This window comes from Podarcis vaucheri (assembly GCF_965113315.1).
Source record: "Podarcis vaucheri genome assembly, chromosome: 7".
In the NCBI taxonomy this organism is placed as follows: domain Eukaryota; kingdom Metazoa; phylum Chordata; class Lepidosauria; order Squamata; family Lacertidae; genus Podarcis; species Podarcis vaucheri.
In genome coordinates, this window is record NC_138765.1 from 71146498 (window position 1) to 71169740 (window position 23243).

The following is a 23243-nucleotide window of genomic DNA, read 5'->3' on the forward strand; positions in this document are numbered from 1 at the left end:
CAATGCAGGAACCACGGCTAAAGAACCTCTGGCAGCGGCCACAAACCTGTCTGTTCCGGTTTCTCTCAGTTTCTCAGAAACGGAAACGTTTGTCTCGAAGCTCGTCATAAAAGAAAAATGCAAATATGGGGGGGGGAGGGGGAGAGAGGCCCTTCTGCGACTGACAGGCCTTGCCTCTGATCAGAGAAAACGCCTTTACCAGGGATCTCCGACCACAGTGCTTTGGGGGAGGGATGCTGAAGCGATGTATCCATTTGCTCCTGTCCATTCTGTTCTGTGTTGTTTGCTAGTTCTGCTTGCTTGGGAAACACAGGGCATCAAAGCCCTTCTGCCTCTATGCCACATGCCTGCACATCCACTCCTGTCAACTCAGCTTTGCATTTTCGCCCCCGCCCCCTGGTAGCCTGCCCTAGTGACATTTGGTTCCAACTGAGAAGAGCACAAGCCAGGAGTGAGGGGGATCACAACTCCTGGCACCTGAAATACAGTGGACACTCGGGTTGCGAACGTGATCCACACGGGATGCACATTTGCAACCCACAGTGTTTGCAACATGCATGCGTCTGCGCATGCGTGGGTTGCAATTTGGCACTTCTGCACATGCGCAAAGCACAATTAAGTGCTTCTGCGCATGCGCAACCGCCGAAACCCAGAAGTAACCCTTGGCAAAGGGGCGGGGCGAGCCACCCATAGGGGTGGGTCCTCTGGAGTCTGCCTGCCTCCTCCCACTCAGCTGCCCTACAGCGGGGGGGGGGGAGGCAGCGGGTGGACTGTTTTGTCACCCCACTCAGTGGTGACACCTGGGGCAGCCTGCCCCCACCACACACCCCTTCACCCGCCCCTTGCCAGCCACGGATTGGTCTGCACCACCTAACAAGACTCGCAGGAATCTGTGACTGTCTGTACCTGACTTATTTGATGCCAGAGTCCCTCGGAATGCGCCCGATTTGGCTCAGGACTCAGCCAAATCTGGTGCACACCGCTCCTTTAAAGATGCCTAAATATAAAAGCACTCCTAGGCTGATTTATCTATGTGTTGCTCAGTTTCCTGATCCACAGACACCTGTCTCCAGTTTGCTACTTTCGTACAAATTTCCCACTAAGCGCATCTGAAGCATTAAGTGATTCCTCTTTAACCATCCCCAAACTGTAAAGGCTGTCCTTGCCCAAGAACCCCTGCAGCACTCCGTCTGAAATTTGGCAGGATCCGTCCTCTCACGGGAGGCTAACAAGCATGCAGATATCATTCATTTCTGCCAAAAATGAAAGAGGCTACAGATGGCTTCCTTTAAAAATAATAATAAAATAGAAAAGGTTCCCATCACAAACTCCCTGGACCTATCTGCCTGCAATTTGGCAGGCTTCATCCACTCATGCCGAGCAACTCTATCCGCAAGTGTCATCAAGTTCCGTCAAAAGAGAAATAGGTTATAGCCTGTCCCACCCAGCAATTTTTCATGTGATAATTAAAAAAAGAGGGAGGCACAAGCTTTACTTTCTTTTTTCTAAATTGGGATTTGGGTCCAAACCGAACTGGGAAACTTTCAAAGCGCTGAATCGGTGTCTGAGCCAAATCTAGTAGTTGGTGCGCACAACTCTGCCCAATTACAAGAAAATAAGATTTAGACACAATATTAGGAAAGACGCCCAGATGGCACACACTGTTTGACAGTGGAGCAGATGGTCTCACAAGGTGGTGAATTATCCTTCACTGCAAGCAAAGGCTGGGTAGCCCACCTTTCAGGGCTGTTGTGGCAGGGGATTTCCTGCATCAGCGGGTTAGTGGTGGACTAGATTGGATGACCTCTGAAGCCTCTTCCAACTCTACTATTGTTATTTATTTATTAAATTAGTATACCACCCTTCATCCATAGATCTCAGGGTAGTTTGCAACATGATAAAAAGAACAAAATACATAATAAAAACAAGAACAAACAAACCAATACCCCGCCACCCAAAAAAACATTTAAAAGGGTATAGGCTTTTCATCAGCCAATGGTCTGGTTAAAGTTTTCACCTAGAGCCTAACAGTGTATTTTAACTACTCTATTCCAAACTTAAAAATGGAAAGTGTAATGCTGGTGGTCAACAAAAGAGGTTTGAAGATGCTCTCAATGTAAATCTAAAAAAAAAATGTAGTATAAACACCAACAACTGGGGAACACTGACCTGCGAGCACTCCAACTGGAGAACAACCTTGACCAAAGGTGTCATGGACTTTGAAGATGCTCAAACTCAGGACGAAAGGGAGGAAGAGGAAGGCACGTTTGGCAAACCCTCACTGTGATCAACTCCCATCTGGAAACCTATGTCCCCATTGTGGAAGGATATGTGGATCCAGAATTGGCCTCCACACTTACGGACTTACAGACTCACTGTTAAGACTTACGGACTCACTGTTAAAACTGTGTTCATAGAAGACAATTTTACTCAGCTATGAGGGATCGAAGAAGAAGAAGAAGAAGAAGAAGAAGAAGAAGAAGAAGAGTGTATAATGAAGGCACCAGCCAAAACTCAATGAATCATGCCTTCTATTTAACCCCCGTGCCCCACCCCAGAGATGGACATTTCTGCTGGTCCATCAGAACTCTTCATCAAAAATTAAAAGGTAAAAGAAGAGTTCTGGAGAAGCCTGGCCACAGCAACCTCCTGTGATAACTCATCAGAACAGGAGTGACTCACCTGCAGCCCTCTAAATTGCTTCTGAACCACAACTCCCATCAGCCCCTGCTAGTTTGGCCTATAGTCAGGTCTGATGGAACTTGTAGAATCATAGAACTGTAGAGCTGCAAGGGACCATGAGGATCATCTAGATTCTAGTCCAACCTTCTGCAATGCAGGAATCACATCGAAATAATCCCTGACAGGTGGCCATCCAACCTCTGCTTAGAAGCATAGAATTACAGAATCTTAGAGGAACTTCTGGTTGCCCCCACCCCCTGGAAAACAGGCGTACCCATGAATACCAGGGACAAAATAACAGGAAATGCCATTGGTACCTTGCTCACATGTTTCTAAGAAGCCTCGGGGACCAGCCACAGGAGTAAGATGGACTCTGTTGACATTCACCCTTTCATGGAAAGTCTGCTTAGGTTCTGAGTAGCTCCTGAAACCTGCTGTGTCTGCACTTCCCGAGTCTGAGCAGAACCCAGAAATTGTTGGTTCAGCCTGGCTCCCTTCAGTCCCTGCTTAGACCTGCTCCCCATCCTGCCTCTGTCCTCCTCCCCTCCCTTCCTGGCAGCTGCTCTCTGCTCCAGACTTCCTCTCTGGCTAATTGATCCCAGCTCACACCCTACAGGATCGCTGTGGCAGTTCCTGCCAGGTGAATTCCATCACCATGACCCAAGCGGTTCAGGTTTACTGGCTACTGGCTGGACTCCCGATGTTAATAGCAAGAAAAACACTTAGCGTTCACATAGCATGAAGCAGTCAAAGCGTTCAGCACACACATTAGCTCTGCGGATCCTGCAACTAATCTGCAAGGAAGTGAAGTGCTATGATTTGCCCCCATGTTACAGATGGGGAAGCCCGAGGCTGCAAAAGTGTCCCAGAGTTCCAGTGGGTTAGACTAGATGGACCCTTATGATCTCTTCCAACTCAACAATTCTATGGTTCTGTTATTCCAAGCCCAAAGGGCAGAAGCAGCACCCTCTCCTTTATGTCTCAAGAGCCAGCACCAGGGCAGTGACACATTCGTGCACCCCTTGCTTGCCTGATACATGTGGCCCCTAAAAGGTAAGGTAAAAGTAAAGGAATCCTGGACAGTTAAGTCCAGGCGACTATGGGGTTGCGGCGCTCATCTCGCTTTCAGGCTGAGGGAGCTGGCGTTTGTCCACAGACAGCTTTCCGGGTCATGTGGCCAGCATGACTAAACTGCTTCTGGTGCAATGGAACACCGTGGTGGAAACCAGAGTGCACAGAAATGCTGTTTACCTTCCTGCCACAGCAGTACCTATTTATCTACTTGCACTGGCATGCTTTTGAACTGCTAGGTTGATTCAAGGGGATTCGAACCGCCGACCTTCTGATCGGCAAGCCCAAGAGGCTCAGTGGTTTAGACCACAGCACCATCCACGTCCCTATGTGGCCCCTAGAAGGCTGCCAAAGAGGCTATTTGGCCCTCAGGCTGAAAAAGACTCCGCACGCCTGGCCTAGCTGGGTGGAGGAAGTAAACTGCAATCATACCGCTCTGCTTTCTCCTTGTTGGTTGGCTTAGAAAGCAACCCCAGAGGCCCCCAGGTGGTTTGCGCCTGACAGAACTATAATTCCCAGCATGCTTACCAAACTAGTTCCCAGGATTCTTTAGTGATGTGTCTTAAATGTGCTTCAAATCTACAGTGTGTACACAGCCCATGTTGTTGAAGAGGGCTTTCAGGGCCTTTGTGGGTTTCAGTAAAAGCAGATCCACGTGAAAACACAACGAAGGCTCAGTTAGCACACATGGCTTCCCCTAAACAATCCTAGGAACTGTTGCTTGCTAAAGGTGCTGGGAATTGTAGCTCTATGTGTGTGGGAACTACAGTTCCCAAGATTCCCTGGAGGCATTTGCCTTGAGTTTCCTTAACTAGCTTCTTTTCTAATTCCCAGCATCACACCAGTTTTTGCTTTCTATCCTTGCAGCTTATTTGATTGACCAGTTGCCGGTTGATTTGGGATACGCATAATATGCTTATCTTTAATTTGCATTTGATTCTTCCAGCGCAGATGCCTTCAGTTCAAAATGACGGGTCGTATATATGCATATTTTCTTTTAACAAATGAAATGCAGCCTCTGGAAAACTCCCTGCTTCTGATTTGCTTGTCTGAGATGGGTCTGGCTTACTGTAGCTTCTTGGTAGGTTACATCTGCAAGCAGATTGTGTGTGTGTGTGTGTGTGTGTGTGTGTGTGTGTGTGTGTGTGTGTGTTGAGACTACCTGGGGAAAATAAGCATTTCCGTGGATTCAACACCACAAAATGCTTTATTTGCATCCCCCCCCCAAAAAAAACCCTATTCAAAGTGTGATGCCTAAACAGCAACTTGCTTTCCGCAATGGCATCCAAAATGTCCCCACCCTCAATTAAACACCTTTTTTAAAAAATAAATAAATTGCCATGAATTTAATTAATCAACTAATTGCGTTCATTAGCGCTGTCAGCCTTATCAGAATTATTATGTGAGAGTTTGCGGCATTCCGACGGAAAATTACCTAGGCATTTTCCTCGGTGCAATTCGCAAATGAGCAGCGAGCATTTGGAGCCTTCTCCTTATACATATTACATGGAGGGTTCTGAAATTGGCTTGGGGAGGGGGGAGCTTTTCATCAGAAACCTGCAAATCTTCTCCCTCCCTCTCCCTTGTCAATATTGAAGAGGCTCAGCGGTAGATTGCATGCTTTGAATGCAGAAGGCTCTAGGTTCAATCCCAGACACCTCTTGTTTAAAGGATTGGGTTGCAAGGAGTGGGGAAAGCCTCTGAGATCCTGAAGAGCAGCTGCCAGTCAGAGTAAGCAATATTGGGTTGGACGAGCTAATGGTCTGACTCAATATAGGGCAGCTTGTCAGGAGGGCATGTCAAAGGTTTGAGGTTCAATCCCCAGATCAGGGAAGCAGGACTCTTTTCAGCCAGACAGCCTGTGAGTCAAACAGTTGGAGCTGGCATTAGGCAGCTACCAGCGTTGCTGTCCGTCTTGCACTGCATGCTTTGCATGTTTGCAACCCTGCCAGATAATTCAAATTGTATCCACCATCTCCCACCACCAAGTCATCACAGCACAACTTGCAACCCTGAAGAGCCACTTGAAGCTAGCCCGTTTCCCTCTTTCTTGGAGACCAATATAGAAAGTTGTCCCTGACCAAGGAGACCTTTCTCACGTCTAAAGATGGGCATACATTCGATTCACATTTATAGGCAAACTTGCCTTGTTCACACTTCCCACATGCAAACTGAAAAACAGCCACCTTTCGAAATTCACACTTCTCCTAATTCTGCAATTCACCTATCTGGCTGAGGAATGCGTACAAAAATGCAAAACACTGGGGTGAAAATACATATATCTGTGAAAATGACTTCCAGAGATACACTCAATCTGGGGAAATAGTTTTGCCAAAATGTGTATATTAGGAGAAACCTGCACAAAGCGCTGATTAGTTTTCACAAGGACTTTTTTTTTTTTAAAAAAAAAGCAAATTGGTGTGGAAATGGGGAGAACTGAGTTTAAGATTGGAGAAATGAGAAACGCCCAAACTGATAGGTTCACACATCCCTGCTCATGTCAGACTGACGAAGCCCCTCTTCCCCACAAACTCACCCCTGATGGTGGATGCACGGTCCAGCCTAGCTCTGCCGTTGCTGTCGTGGAGTCCATCAGTGTTTCTGCAGGTGAACAGAAAAGAAACAGAAGTCAGAGGTTACCTTCTCAACCAGCCCAAGCTTAGAGTTGACCCCATTTGGTTTCTGACCCTAGAGCTAAGAACTTTAGCAGGTGGTGCTTCCCCCACCGGGCTGATGTTGCAGGAAAATGCATGCCAATCTTACCCAAACGACAGCAATGGGATTCCAGGTTACAATCCTAACTTTGCTTGCCTGGCAGTTAAGTCCCACTGAATTGGATAGGACTCACTCCTGGGCAAACATTGGCTAAGTTTCCCACGGAGTTTTGCCATTCCCAAATTGTCAAGTTCTTCGCTTGAAATATATATCAGAATGAATAGTGATTGAAGCTCAGTGGAAGATCTTATTCCAGATGCTAGGTATCACTCACTCTGGAATATATTTATCATGGGGGAAATTAGGCATAATTTGAGATTTTGACAAGGACTAGAACCTCCAAATAAATACTTTTTATATAACTTGGCATTCCTTCATTATGTAAACAATAGAAGTTTTTTTCCAAGCCTGGTAAATCTGGAACTACATTTGATATTATTATTATTATTTTTCATTTCATCCCTATACTGCTTTACAGGTCGAAGGAACAATCTCAAAATGGCTGACAACACAATCGAACTTCAAATCAATCAATCCAGAATAAAGCATCATTGAAGAAAGTCAGATATAAAGTATATATTCAAAGCAACAAAATTAACAGGAAACAGAAACATTATCAGTATCGGTGTCTGTGTGTAGACACCAGCCTACTGTACAAATGGTAAAAGTTGCATATCTTGCTTTGGCCAGTTTAGCCTCTGGCCCGTCCACCACAGGCAAGCGGCCCCCAACAGAGGGAGATGTGGCAGCGCTGTGGGTTAAACCACAGACCCTAGGACTTGCCGATCAGAAGGTCGGCTGTTTGAATCCCTGCGATGGGGTGAGCTCCCGTTGCTCGGTCCCTGCTCCTGCCAACCTAGCAGTTCGAAAGCATGTCAAAGTGAAAGTAGATAAATAGGTACTGCTCCGGCGGGGAAGGTAAATGGCATTTCCGTGCGCTGCTCTGGTTCGCTTAGCCATGCTGGCCACATGACCTGGCAGCTGTACTCCGGCTCCCTCGGCCAATAAAGCGAGATGAGGAACGGTTATGAGGAACGGTTAAGGGAGCTGGGCATGTTTAGCCTGGAGAAGAGGAGGTTAAGGGGTGATATGATAGCCATGTTCAAATATATAAAAGGGTGTCACATAGAGGAGGGAGAAAGGTTGTTTTCTGCTGCTCCAGAGAAGCGGACACGGAGCAATGGAGCCAAACTACAAGAAAGAAGATTCCACCTAAACATTAGGAAGAACTTCCTGACAGTAAAAGCTGTTCGACAGTGGAATTTGCTGCCAAGGAGTGTGGTGGAGTCTCCTACTTTGGAGGTCTTTAAGCAGAGGCTTGACAACCATATGTCAGGAGTGCTCTGATGGTGTTTCCTGCTTGGCAGGGGGTTGGACTCGATGGCCCTTGTGGTCTCTTCCAACTCTATGATTCTATGAGCACTGCAACCCCAGAGTTGGTCACGACTGGACCTAATGGTCAGGGGTCCCTTTACCTTTACCTTTACCCCTGCAGTCAGGGATGACCGTGTGGTGCCAGAAGCACTCGTCCTTTGTAACCGTGAGAATCATAGAGCTGGGACTCTTAGGCTCTGCTGTTTCCTCTCACCTCAGCAAAGACAGAGAGGGTGGCTGGAGGGGACGTCAGGGTGTGAGCCAGGAGAAGGCACTCGACCGCCTGCCCTCCTACGGCAGGATGAGAGAGCCAGGGATGCTGGGGGGGGGGGCTCCTTTTGTGCCGTTCCAGCCCACGTCTGTCTCTGCAGGCCGGCACGCTGTGCCTGGCATTCAAAGCAAATCCTCCTCGCCTGATGGGAACGGGCAGGCGCAGGCCTGGCTGCCATCCCGGCAGGAGTCTGTGCCACTCCTCCCCCCCCCCGGCCCACTTAGCCAAGCCAGCCTGACCCGGCCTGCCCACGTCGATGGGCTTTTCATTAAAATGTCCGTGCCGCCATGGCTGGCCTCCCTCCAGACCAAAGGAGATGCCAGGGCTGGATGCCACTCTGGCCCTCGAGGGACCAGGGCAGGCGTATCATCGATAGTAAAAAGTCCAAGCAGGAGTAGTGGATTGGCTGCGGCGGGGGGGGGGGGGGACATTGGCAAGGCATTAGCCTGCCCAGCGTGGGGAGAAACTGTGAGGCGTCTCCCAAGGCCCAAGTTGTTGTGGGCAGCATTCCCAGACGTGGGGCTGAGGTGGGGGCAGCTGCAGAGGCTGGGGGAATTCGGAAATCTTTTGTGCCTCCATAAAGGCAACCTCTTCTCCAACTGTCCGCCCCCCCCACCCTTTATTCAGGTGGATTCTTCCTCCCTCCTTCCCTGGCTGAGGAATTCACCAGGGGTTTTCAGGTCTCTCCCCCCCCCCAGCATCATTACCTCATTAAATAAGCGTCCCCATTGACATCGGGTCTACCCCCTCCCCACGAGCTATACTGAGTGGAATTAATTGCCCAGATAATTAAATGCTTCTTTTTTCCCTCCCCCTTTTTCCTTTTTGCAGGCCTCAAATCTTTCAAGTGCAAACGGCAGCCATGCAGACACCAAAGTCTCCACGGCACACGACCTGCCACATCTCGCCACGCCGAGGCACCGGGTGTGAGGCAAGGCCACACACAAGGCAGAAGGGTGGCTTCGGGGCTGGGCCCTGGCGCTGCAGGGGCAGATCCATGGGGATCTGCTCTGTCGAAATGGCAGAGAGGAGAGTAAAGTACAGTGGTTAGAGCTAGGCTTGCCTAGTCCCGCACTCCCATGATCCAGTCGAGGAAAGCTCGTGGACAATAAGAACATCATACATGCATGCAGGATCTGTTGGAGTCAGAGTAGCGAAATCGCAGCTAAGAACCTAAAATCATATATATGACTGACATCCTTCTTTAGAAATTAATCCCATGTCCAGACTTTAACATTCAAAAGCTTTACAGTGGTATCTCAAGTTACGGACGCTTCAGGTTACAGACACTTCAGGTTACAGACTCTGCTAACCCAAAAATAGTACCTCAGGTTAAGAGCTTTGCTTCAGGATGAGAACAGAAATCACACAGCGGCTGTGCACTGGCAGTGGGAGGCCCCATCAGCTGAAGTGGTACTTCAAGTTAAGAACAGTTTCAGGTTAAGAACAGACCTCCGGAACAAATTAAGTTCTTAACCTGAGGTACCACTGTACTTGCAAAAAAAAGTGAAGCACTATGTACACTGTGTGCTGTAAGCCGCCCAGAGTGGGCGGGCATAAATAATAAAATTATGACGATGGTGATGCCACTTTAAACAGTCGTGGTTTCCACGAAAGGATCCTGGCAGCTTTAGTTAACAAACAGTGCCGAGAGTTGTGAGAATGCCCTTTCCCTCGCGGAACTACCATGTATTGCAGGTGCTACTCACGAGTATCTGTGTGTGACCAAATTCTCTGAAAAGCTTGGTGAAATGAAAATGTTTTGAGTACGTTTCAAAATAGAATAATTGTAGGTGCCTGTCTACAATTCAATAGAAACAGCATTCCAAATTACTGGTGCCACTAAGCTATAAAGCTTTGGTTTGCATACAAAGTAGAGGAATATGTGAATACTGTAACTGTGGGAAAGTCAGGCCTGCTTCCTCAGATGATTACAATAATGTGGCCTGTGTTTAAGAGCCATGGTCCTAGACCGTTGAGGGCTTTCTGCCCTAATTTCATTAATTATTACTATTAATGGCATATATAGCCCACTTTTTCCTCCGAGGAGCTCAAAGTGGTGCACATTTAATCCCCGCAACAACCCTGTGAGGCACATTGGGCAGAGAGCCAGTGACTGGCCTATCGTCACACCCAGTGAGCTTTATGGCCGAGCAAGGATTCGAACCCTGGTCTCCCAGGTCTTAGTCTGATGCTCTAACCACTACGCCACACTGGTTCTCACTAGCAGTAATATTGACTTGGTGATGTTCCGGCATGCAGTGAGGCGCTTTCAGCACCAAGGGTAATATGCTGATGTGGAGCTACTGCAGCCAAAAGGTCTGCTCAGTAAATGAGGACTCCACCCAGGGTCTTTGAGTCCTGCAGGAAGTTCTGCAGGATGTACAAGCACCGACCTTGACTGCTCAGCTCCAGACAGATCCTGCTTCCTGCTAGGAAGCTGCTCAGAGGGTCAAAACCTCATGAAGATGAGCCAGGGCTGGGAGATATCCACCCATACCCTCTCCGCAAGTATTTGCTCTTGGCCTTCTGCATTTCCCCAACAGCCAAGAGACCAGATTTTGGTGCTTTAACTGACAGGCTGCAAAGCAGGCAACTGTTGCCAGCTCCGCACGGGCTTCTACCCAAGAAATGGCTGGCGAGGAGGACAAGTGAGAAGGAAAAGGGACTCCGTTTTGGGATGCTCTGGAGGCAAGAGTGTGCGTATCAATGGCACAGGGGAGCGCTAGCAGCACAGCAGCGGGTGTACAAGCATGCAAGTAAACAGGATGCCAGGCTTGGTGGTGCTTTTGTCTCATCCAGTGGGGCTCTCCACCGGTGCTTAGTTTCCCCTATTTTTAAAAGGCATGCATGTACCCTTGCGTGCGCACGCAGGTCATGCTCAACCACATGTGCAATCCCAGTCATGTGCAGCAGAAAAACAACAGTGGGCAGTCAGTCAAAATGGATGCGAGCATCTCTGCATTGCAAGGAGAATCCACACGATAGGATATTCCAAGGTATCCTTTTGATTATGTTTGTATTTAACAGCAAATCTACCTCATCCGCATTCTCTAAAACACAGCCACCCTTCAAAGTCCGAATTTTGCCATGCAGTTCTCCAGCCAAGAAAGGTTTACAAAAATGCACCCGCTTAGGAGGAAAGGCTATATTTAGGGCTTTTTATGGTGACAGCAGTCACGAAATTAAAAGACACCTGCTTCTTGGGAGAAAAGCAACGACAAACCTAGACAGCATCTTAAAAAGCAGAGACATCACCTTGCCAACAAAGGTCCGTATAGTAAAAGCTATGGTTTTCCCAGTAGTGATGTATGGAAGTGAGAGCTGGACCATAAAGAAGGCTGACTGCCGAAGAATTGATGCTTTTGAATTATGGTGCTGGAGGAGACTCTTGAGAGTCCCATGGACTGCATGAAGATCAAACCTATCCATTCTTAAGGAAATCAGCCCTGAGTGCTCACTGGAAGGACAGATCGTGAAGCTGAGGCTCCAATACTTTGGCCACCTCATGAGAAGAGAAGACTCCCTGGAAAAGACCCTGATGTTGGAAAAGATGGAGGGCACAAGGAGAAGGGGACGACACAGGACAAGATGGTTGGACGGTGTTCTTGAAGCTACCAGCATGAGTTTGACCAAACTGCAGGAGGCAGTGGAAGACAGGAGGGCCTGGTGTGCTCTGGTCCATGGGGTCACGAAGAGTCAGACATGACTAAACGACTAAACAACAACAAATTGGGGGGGAAGGGATAAAGGGGAGTGATGTAGAATGATCACAGAGGTGCATAAAGGTATGGTGCAGAGAAACATTTGTAGAAAGTTGAAGTTTGCATTGGATGCGCCGCCCACTTCTGTTTCTGGCCCCACCCACCAGTGACATGTGCCTCCCTTCCAAAGATTTTCCAGGAGGAATAGTTGCCCTCAGGTTGAAAGACTTTCCCCACCCTTGATTTAAAGGCAACCTGGTGCACAGAAATTACTCTGCTGAAGTTTTTTCTTGCTGTAAGGCAGAAAGGTGAGGGGAAGATTTGGCTGCTCCATTTCTACATGCGGGGATATTGTTAACACGACAAGGACTGGGGAAGGTAGCCATCCTGCCTAGCTTTGATGCAAGGAGCCAAGACTGGAACCCACCACCCAGGGACTGGCCCTTGCATCAGCAAACATCACTTGTTTTTCTTCTTGATCCGGGGATAGCCAACACCTGTCAGGTGTTGCAGCTTGCAGACTCTCCAAATGCCCCTATTTTCCAGGGGCAGTCCTGGATTTACAGAAGCCATCCTGGTTTCTGATTTGATTCCAGAATGGTTTGGTCCCACTTTTCCTAGAACGTCCCTATTTTCATTGGAGAAATGCTGGACGGTATGGAGTTATGTGAACAAGTAGAAAGCAACTATACAACCTTTAGAAGATATCTGAAGGCAGCCTTGCATAGGGAAGTTTTCTAGATGCTGTGTGTGTGTGTGTGTGTGTGTGTGTGTGTGTGTTGGAAGCTGTCCAGAGTGGCTTGGGCAACCCAGTCAGATGGGTGGGGTAAAAACTATTATTATTATTATTGTTATTATTATTATTATTATTATTATTATTATTATTATTATTATCATTATTATTATGGATGTCCCTATTTTCATCGGAGAAATGTTGGAGGGCATGATCTTGAAAATGCCAGGCTGCTTGGTTTGCCTCCAGAACCAGTTTTGTGTCAGGCACTCCGGCCTGAGAGCGGACAAGGGACAGGCTGACTCATTGAAGATCCAGACTTTGACAGCGTGGAGGAGGGGCCCGGTAACCTCCCTCACTAACAGTAGCCCAGGACTGAGCAAATGTTGCCATTTTCCTATTGGGTTGTGGTGCAAAATTGGCCAATGAGTGTCACCTGACTTTTTTTTTTGGCCAGGAGGATTATGGGCTGTTGTGTGGCTGTCCCATCCGGGGACCACCTGCCCTAGCTTTAGATTGGCCCATGTCACATGACCTCCTAGACCTGCTGCGTTGAGTTGGCACTGCATGTTGTTCCCTCATCTGAGCATCTGTAGGGAGCAACTCTTGGGACTGGCAAGGAGGCCCCTCACTGTTCCTTGTAGGCTTGTATATTTCCCCAGAACATGCAGTACAGGGTGATTGACATTTAATCCCACTGCATCAACCCTAAGATGAGGCAGGGCGGGGGCAGGCTCTGTATGAGTAGGAGAAAAACCCTACAGCAGCGGTTCTCAACCTGTGGGTCCCCAGATGTTGTTGGACTACAACTCCCATCATCCCTGAGCTCTGGCCTTGCTAGTTAGGGGTGATGAGAGTTGTAGTTCAACAACATCTGGGGACCCAGAGGTTGAGAAAGGCTGCCCTACAGGGAGGTTTGCATCCCAACTCCTGCCAGAGGTACAGATTTTTGCGGTCTAGCCTGCTCTGCTCTGATTCCTCAGAGCCAGCCGCAGAACGGAGAACAGCTGTGCTAGCAGCTAAAGCAGGCAAACTGACCTAAATCTCCACTGAATGAGCCCAGGCTGGCCTAGTATCAGAGCAGGGAAAGCAAAGATGTCCTTCCAAAACCCCGACCATCCAAGGAGGGTTTGAAGAACACAAAGAGAGCCCTGTTAGATCAGGCCAGTGACCCATCTAGTAGTTATCATGAGCCTTCCCTTCCATGAATTTGCCACATCTTCATCTAAAGCCATCCAAGTCAATGGCCAGAGCCACTAAGGGCAGAGCAACTCATGCAAATTTCACCCCTAGTTTGTACACACACACACACACACACACACACACACACACACGTTTTAATCTTCCATCCAGCAAGAGTCCTCATCAGAGTTTGGGAATATGTTCCAGCCAGCCAGAGAGACCCAAGGTGGGTGTCTTCTAGCAAGGTCAATGAGGAGTGTTACCTGGGGAGAGAGGGTGTGGCTGGGGAGGGGTGTGTGGCCTGAGAGAGTCCCAAGGGCCAAGTGGCGAGGCCTGGAAGGCCACGTTTGGCACCCAGGGCTAAGGTTGCCTACCATTATCCTAGAGTGATGCTGCTGATTACTGTGGACCAATCTTCCCCAACCTGGCGCCCTCCCAATGTTCTGGATGACAACCCCCACCCCATCAGTATAATAATAGTAGTAGTAGTAATAATAATAATAATAATAATAATAATAATAATAATAATAATTTATTATTTATTATTTGTACCCCGCCCATCTGGCTGGGCTTCCCCAGCCACTCTGGGAAGCTTCCAACAAAGATCAGAAATACATTAAATGTCACACATTAAAAACTTCCCTGAACTTCTTCTAAATGTTAGGTAGCTGTTTATCTCGGTGCTGGACCTCAGCGTCCGGGCAGAACGATGGGGGTGGAGACGCCCCTAGATTGTCCTAGATTGAAGCCAGCTGGATAAAAGAGGCTGCTATAGCCAAGCATGAATGAGCTGGATGGACCAATGAATTTGCAGTGTTGTAGAGTTGGAAGCCTGTTGCCTTTGTCCATGGAGTTTAAGGTCCGTATAGTTAAAGCCATGGTTTTCCCAGTAGTGATGTATGGAAGTGAGAGCTGGACCATCAAGAAGGCTGATCGCCGAAGAATTGATGCTTTTGAATTATGGTGCTGGAGGAGACTCTTGAGAGTCCCATGGACAGCAAGAAGATCAAACCTATCCATTCTTAAGGAAATTAGCCTTGAGTGCTCACTGGAAGGACAGATCCTGAAGCTGAGGCTCCAATACTTTGGCCACCTCATGAGAAGACTCCCTGGAAAAGACCCTGATGTTGGGAAAGATGGAGGGCACAAGGAAAAGGGGACGACACAGGACAAGATGGTTGGATAGTGTTCTCGAAGCTACAAACATGAGACTGGCCAAACTGCGGGAGGCGGTGGAAGACAGGAGTGCCTTGCGTGCTCTGGTCCATGGGGTCACGAAGAGTCGGACACGACTAAACGACTAAACAACAACAACAGATTTGGAAGGGACCCCAAGGGTGATCTAGTCCAAGTCCCTGAAATGCAGGAATATGTCTGTATGGGGACTGAACCCATGACTCTGGCGTTATCAACGCTACACTCTAACCAACTGAGATAACTGGGTATCTGACTTTTCAGCTCCCTATGTCCCTGGCTCCAACCCCACAGAGTGTGCATTCTTACCCTGCTTTTCCCTCTCCTTTCTCTGTCTCCCAGTGGTCTGACTCAGTTTAAGGCAGCTTCCTTTGCAAAAGTCCTTTTCCAAGCAAGGTGATCAGGAGGGGTGATAGCATAAGCAAGCCAAATTCATTGATTTCGGTGGCTGGGACATAAGAATACAGGGGAAACGGTAAAAGAACAACTGCAACACATTGATTTGCATCAAGCAGCCTTGTTGCAAGACACCGTAGAGATGCACATGCTTTGCATACATTCCTTAGTGGAAGATCACATGTATGCCATGCATATTAGTTCATATGAGTTTGCCATTCATAAGAACGCAAGGAGAATTCTGCTGGATCCATCTAGCGCAGCATCTTGTCTAAAGGCACTCACAGCAGCTTGGTTCCCATGCCCATATGTTTCATTCAGAAGGTGTGTATCTTAGTGATACTCCCTTAATCCAGCATTGTTGCTGGAGACTCAAGGGCCTTTGATGCCTTTTCATAGCTCTTCTTGGGTCGCTCATCTCCCATGCATTGGTAGCCTCAAGCTGGAATGTGTGCAAAGGAGAACAACCGAGATGATCAAGGGAGTTAGGCATGTTTAGCCTTTTAGAAGAGAAGGCTGAGAGGTGATATGATAACCATCTTCCAATATATGAATGGGAGATGGAGCGAGCTTCTTTTCTGCTGCTTCAGAGGGTAGGACCCAAACCAGTGGATTCAAAATATGAGAAAGGTGCCGCTGATTGTACTCACTCCAAAATCACAATGTGCAACCCTGACAACCCTCGGTCTAAATTAATTATTTGTCATATAGGAAAGGACTTCCTTTCATCTGTCCTAAATCTACTGCTCATTCATTTCACTGAATGCCTGAGTTATAGTACGTCAAGGGAGGGGGAAAACCTTCTACTTTCTCCACACCACGCAAAGTATATATATTTCAGTGACACAGGCACCCTTGCCATCTCTGAAAGCCTTTTGATGTATTGCAAATTAAAAGCATCGTCTGCCTCTTGAACTTGAAACAGGGCTATGTAGAAATCTTAAATAACAAAACTGGGTCTCTTCTACATACCTCAAAGTGAAACTTCATCCCCCCCTTAACATGGCTTGATTGAAACACCTGTGCATCATGCAAGGGGTTAGGAATACCTGACAAGCAGAGGGTCAGGGAACATGAGCAGAATCTGACCCTGCGACACACACACACACACACCCTCTCTGCAACTTTAACCCACTTGAGAGAAAATGCTTAGCAATGCATGAGCTGAATTTAATGCAGGCTTGGAAGCTGGGTAGAGAGTAGGGATGGGCAAAAGATTTGAAGGCATCCAGAATTGGGAACTGAAGCAAGATCTCTCTGAAGCAACCCAAAGTGAAGCAAGGATTCCAAGGAGCTTAAGGGTGCGTCTGTGATCTGGATGTAGATCAAAGAAATGTTAGAAAGTGTTAGAAACAGTGTTAGAAACTCAGATATATAAGCTAGGCGCCAACTGGCTTCTCAAACCACAGCTGCCAAAACGGAATGCCTAGTTGCCCCTTTTTAGGGCCAGATGGCAGGAAAGTCACGTTTTTCAATACGACTTTTTGGTTCCTGAAATTCATTCTGATTGTGCAGATAAAATATAATGAATAGAATTCTACAGTGTGTATTGTTAGTGTGTGAAAACAGGCAAGATCAAAGAAGAAGAAGAAGAAGAGTTTGGATTCAGTATCCCGCTTTATCACTACCCGAAGGAGTCTCAAAGTGGCTAACATTCTCCTTTCCCTTCCTCCCCCACAACAAACACTCTGTGAGGTGAGTGGGGCTGAGAGACTTCAGAGAAGTGTGACTAGCCCAAGGTCACCCAGCAGCTGCATGTGGAGGACTGGAGACGCGAACCCGGTTCACCAGATTACAAGTCTTCCCTCTTAACCACTACACCACACTGGATCTCCAGGGATGCACCTCCAGATGGTGGAGACATCAGGCACTATCCTGGCACCCAGGTATCTTGACTTGGTTGCAACTGGCCGATAGCCAGGTGCAAAATGCACCTGGCCCCCGGTGAATTTTGAACGCTGGAAAGGAAGCATGTTAACGAATTTGCCTGAACCATGTGGCCTCTATATCCATGGACAGGAGGCAGGGAAATGCTTGCAAGCCTCGCTCCCAATGTCTGTGAGCATTGCTACATATGCTCAATCTACAACCATCTTGATGTTGAGCAGAGAATATCCAAAGGCAGCTTCTACTTGTTTCGCGTGAATGCCAGTAGAATTATCTATGTGGTCAAACATCCGAATAAAGATGGATCTCCAGTCATGCGAGGTGTTCTACTTGCATTCAGATGAACATTAAATAGATCTCCCCTGCAGACCTTCTCCACTCAACACGGGGTTGGTTAGAACTGAGGAAGGCTCTGATTTCCATCCCAAACATGAGATGAATGCAATTGCTGCTTCCATTTCCATTTTGGGGGTGTCAGAATTTTCCAACATTCCTAGGAATAAACTACGGTGGGTGATGTGTGCAAGATTGTCACAGGCTAGAGCTAGGCAGATCCACCTCTCTCTAGTGCCCTAAGGAACGAGCTCGCTTCTGCGAAAGAAGCGCTCTTGTAGATGAGGCTGGAGGAAGGAGAACCATTGCAGAAAAGCAGATTCCGCCCACTGAATTCCCCACTGCCATCAGGAAGAGCTGGATCTGCCTTGTGTCAAGGAGGCCCAGTCCAAAACTTTCACCAACAGAGGGGTGAACGAGAGGCTGTTTCCAAACACGCAACAGCATGAATCATCCACATTTCCGAATCCCTGCGCTAAAAGAAATGTGCAGCGTAAGGAGGCAGAATGCAGCGCCGGGAGCATATTCAGTGCTGAACAAAAGCATTAGGTGGGGAGGCTGGAGCGCAGAGGCAAATGTTCCCAACCCCGCTGAGGGTAAGCACAGCGAGTCATGGCTTTGCACATGATCTTCGGCAAGGGGATTCCCGCTTCCAAAGTTGCACATCTCTCTCCCCCCCCCCCAAATATGCCCAAATATGGCGTGAAGTGTTTGATTTCCAGCTCTGTCCAAAAACAAAGGACCCTGAAACAGACAGCACTGGCAAGCCGGCTAGATTCGAGAAGGGTGTCCAAATCCCAGGATTTTCCCTCGGCACAGTCTCCCCCAGTATTTTCTTTCATTCTTACAAGGCAACTGCAACTAGGAATATCCAGTCTCTGCATCCCTCCGACCATGGCAGCAATCCTCCCAGCTCAAACAGAACACGACAAAACAATGGGCATGCAGCAGACTGTGACAGTTTATATAAGAAGAGGCTGCCTGGTTCAGGGCAAAGGGCAATCCAGCTCAGACTCCCATTTCCCACTGCATCAGGCAATGGTGATGTAGATATCTTACCTATCATTTGCCATAAGGTCCCAGGGAGGATGATAATATTAAAATACAACAGGTTGCTTCCGATGTTAGCTCTGCTCATGCCTGAAGTTGATGGGCATGGCATACAGGTCAGTTCATTTCAACAGGTCTACTCTGAGTAAGTCCGAGTTGGCTACAACCCATGATTAACATCTGTTAAAGCAACTTGCAATCAGAAGATGGTCCTAAAGATGTACATATAGAATCAGTGAATCATAGACTTGTACAGTGGTACCTTGGGTTAAGTACTTAATTCGTTCTGGAGGTCCGTTCTTAACCTAAAACTGTCCTTAACCTGAAGCACCACTTTAGCTAATGGGGCCTCCCGCTGCTGCCGCACCGCCGGAGCCTGATTTCTGTTCTCATCCTGAAGCAAAGTTCTTAACCCGAGGTACTAAGTTCTTAACCGAGGGGTTAGCGGAGTCTGTAATCTGAAGCGTATGTAACCTGAAGCATATGTAACCCGAGGTACCACTGTGTAGTTGGGATGGACCCCAAGGATCATCTGGTCCAACCCCCTGCAATTTAGGAATCACAGCTAAAAAATCCCTGACAGAGGAGCATCCGACTTCTCTTTAGAAAGCTCCAATGAAACAGAGTCTACCACCTTCTGGGGTAGTACATTCCACTGTCAAGAAGTTCTTACCATTAGAAAGTTCTCCTGATGTTTAGTTGGGATCACTCTTCTTGTAATTTGAATCCATTGGCTTGGGTCCTACCCTCTAGAGCAGCAGAGAGAAATTTGTTTGCTCCATCTTTCATACGTGTGTGTGTGTGTGTTAAAGGTCAGAGTAAAGAGGTCTCTTCAGCATAAGACAAACACTGTATGATAAGGTACTGGACTCACCTCTGTGAGGAGGGTATCCCACAGTTTAAGGGCTGCCAGAGAGACCATCCTCTCTCAGCCCACAACTTCATCCAAACTTCCAAGGGCAGTGGAACAACCAAGAAGCCCCCACAGATGCATCTTGGTATCCCACAAGGGTCCTCCATTGTCCACAAAATCTGGATATTATGACCTCTGAACATGACTGCATGGCTACCAGGTACTACCAAGGCTCCACATCTACAAAGTAATAAAAGGGTTGTCCTCCATCCTGCAGCCTTGCCCCCATCAAGGTTGCAAACCCCCCAGAATTGATACTTTGGGGCACCTGAAAAAACAAGCACTTGGGGTCTTCAAGCCAACAGGGGGCTCAGTACACACAAACACTCTGCCCCCCTGCAAGGGACAAGACAAAGCGATGAGTTCTAGAGATGAGTTCTGAGGTCACGTTCCAGGAGTCTGTCATTGTGGAGAGCCCTCCTCCCACACTCTTATCCCAACAAAGGCCACCAAAGCAATCTCCATCCTCCAGCAGAAGCCTTCAGCCAAAAAGAAAGGTCCTTCGGCTGCTTAATGGACCCTTTATAGAGTCTTTTACAGGGAGGGCGGGTAACATAATCCCAGCCTCAACATTTCTTTTGACTGCTCTGCGAGGTTTCAGCTGTGATTCAACTGTTGGCAAAGTCCCACGACCCATAAAACACACACAGAGAGAGCCCAGCACTGCAGAGGAAGCCCCGGGGTATAGCAATGAACTCAGTCAAAGGCCACGTAACCAGGCTGATCTGGGGGATGGCAGGGGGGCTCAGCTGCAGATCCACACTGCTTGGATGACGAGGGGTGGGGAGTGGAGAGATGCCCCACTCCAAGGGTCCCCACAGCCCATGCTGTTCTGCCCAGAAGAAAACTGATGGCCACATTGCTGCTCTCACTATCGGAGAGAGCTGACATAATGGGATGCAGGGCACTTCCAATGGGGGCAGGGACAGAAGGACGCCAGAAGAGCCTGCTGGATCAGGCCCATGGCCCACCTAGTCTGGCACCCTGTTCTGCCAGTCGGATGGACTCCTTTTCTAACATGTGTTCATTAGGAACATCTGCAGATCAGCAAGAGAGCTGGAGCACGGCATGCAGAACAGCTCAGGTTCAACCCCCAACATAGGAAGCTGCTTTTTATGGAGTCATATTACTGGTCCATCTACCTCAGTATTGTCTACACTGACTGGCAGCAGCTCATGAAGATGCTTCCAGCAGAAACGCTTCCCAGCCCTACATGGAGATTGACCATGGGACCTTCTGCATGAAAAGTAGATTCTTTCCCCCCTAAAGGTAAAGGTAAAGGGACCCCTGACCATTAGGTCCAGTCATGGCTGACTCTGGGGTTGCGTCGCTCATCTCGCTTTATTGGCCGAGGGAGCCGGCGTACAGCTTCCGGATCATGTGGCCAGCATAACTAAGCCGCTTCTGGCGAACCAGAGCAGCGCACGGAAATGCCGTTTACCTTCCCACCGGAGCAGTACCTATTTATTTACTTGCACTTTGACATGCTTTCGAACTGCTAGGTTGGCAGGAGCAGGGACCGAGCAACGGGAGCTCACCCCGTTGCGGGGATTCGAACCACCAACCTTCTGATCAGCAAGTCCTAGGCTCTGTTGTTTAACCCACAGCACCACCTGCGTCCCCCTTAGCCTTTCCTAATACCTGGGCATCTCCAGGTAAGGCCAAGAGTGCCCCCTGCCTGCCTGCCATTATCATAAATACATGACCTGCTGTGCTGTATTTAGAGAGCAAAGTCTACAGGTACTTCACCACCACAAAAGTCTTTTTAAGCCATTCTGATAACTATGGTATTTAGGCATGTCTGTTTGTAGTAAGTGCAGTTTTCATTTTAAAATCAGGTTATTTAATTCTTTTTAAAGGCGTGTGAGAGGGGAGGGTGAAGGAGAGAGAGAGAGAGGCTGGCTATAATTGATTTTTTTTAATTAAAAATCCAATTTAAAGTTTAAGCAAATCTTTCCTGTAATTATTGCTCGAAGCATCCAAAGTGTTTTTGCCCTGGATTCAGGCTTGCTGGTGTCCTCATTTGCCAGAGCACTTCAAGGTCAATATCAATCACACATTTAATGCATAAATAGAAATTGTTATTAATAATGTTGATCATCACCCTAATCACAGCCACCACCATCTAGCAGGGTATCTAACGTACTGAAACAGGGATGGGGAACCGTAGCTCCAGCAGCCAAATGCGGCCCTCCAGGCCTCTCTATGTGGCCCTCAGGCCTTGCCAGCCACACACCCTTCTCCCAAGGCCACCCCTCACCAGTCCCCCTTTCTTGCTTTTCCCAGGCTGGAGTGGGTCCTTGAACTCTGACAATTCTTCTTGCTTGCCTGGAGGGAGGATAGAGAGGCGGCTGTCAGGGTTTGCAGAGCCTCGCCTACTATACAGTTGTTAAAATTCACACCCACTTTTCCTTCTAGTCCTGCCAACCCCTGGCAGGTGGCCCCTGGAAGGCTGCCCATATGAGAATCTGGCCATCAGACTAATAAAGCTCTCCCCACCCTGTACCAAAAGGCCACCTCTCGCAGTGCCCATTCAGTCTCTTCTTGAAACCCTTCAGGAAAGTGAATCGCCCAGGCTGCTTGGCTGATCTTATCACTTCGAACATTCTGACACAGCTTAGCCCAGATCTGTCTTCCTTGTCCTACCTTTGGTGGATAAAAAACAACAACGATTCTTCCTCTCCTTTCTGACATGCTTTTAAATATTTGAAAGGGGAGCGAGGAGGGGGAAAGAAGTCAATGTGCTTTGTATTCTCCAGATTTGACAGCCCCAGACCTGTCTGCTTTCCCTCACAAAACTCACCTGGGATCTTCTGCCACTATTTGATAGGATGCTGGCAGATGCCACTCAGGACCTTGGCTGCAGAATGGACTTTCAACAGGGGCTGAACAATAAGGGTTCTTCTAAGCTTGCAATTGAACCATAAAGAAGGCTGATTGCCGAAGAATTATGGTGCTGGGGGAGACTCTTGAGAGTCCCATGGACTGCAAGAAGATCAAACCTATCCATTCTTATGGAAATCAGCCCTGAGTGCTCACTGGAAGGACAGATCCTGAAGCTGAGGCCACCTCATGAGAAGAGAAGACTCCCTGGAAAAGACCCTGATGTTGGGAAAGATGGAGGGCACAAGGAGAAGGGGACGACAGAGGACGAGATGGTTGGACAGTGTTCTCAAAGCTACCAGCATAAATTTGACCAAATTGCGGGAGGCAGTGGAAGACAGGAGTGCCTGGCGTACTCTGGTCCATGGGGTCACGAAGTGTTGGATAAGACTAAACGACTAAACAACAACTACTACAAGGTTGCAATCCTGAACACAATAGGACTTACGTCTGAGTAAGCATGCAGTACGATTGTGATGTAGTTCAGCGGTAGAGCAGCTGGCTTGGATTCAGAAGGTCCTAGGTTAAAGCCTTGGTTTCACCAGGCTGGGGGAGTTGCAGCCTGAAGGCAGTGTGCTTTAGTGGTTAGTGCGTTGAAGACCAAGATTTCAGTCCCCACTCAGCTATAAAGCTCACTGTTTTTCCACTGTATTTATTATTATTATTATTATTATTATTATTATTATTATTATTATTATTATTATTAACAACACTGGTATATACAGTGGTGCCCCGCAAGACGAATGCCTCGCAAGATGGAAAAGTCGCTAGACGAAAGGGTTTTCTGTTTTTGAGCTGCTTTGCAAGACGAATTTCCCTATGGGCTTGCTTTGCAAGACGAAAACGTCTTGCAAG

The 23243-nt window shown here is 48.0% G+C and overlaps 1 protein-coding gene across 12 annotated transcripts in view; it reads right to left on the reverse strand.

Annotated features, from left to right (window-relative positions):
- EPHB2 (EPH receptor B2) overlaps positions 1-23243 on the reverse strand; it is a 113626-nt gene that overhangs the window by 80313 nt on the left and 10070 nt on the right. For 11 of the 12 annotated variants that reach the window (XM_082229907.1, XM_082229899.1, XM_082229904.1 and 8 more), the window contains exon 2: positions 6290-6354. In XM_082229907.1, coding sequence (XP_082086033.1) covers positions 6290-6354 — 65 coding nt within the window. Of the gene's footprint in view, positions 1-6289; positions 6355-8056; positions 8134-23243 lie in introns of those variants that run through there. The other variant, XM_082229897.1, reaches the window with a different exon arrangement.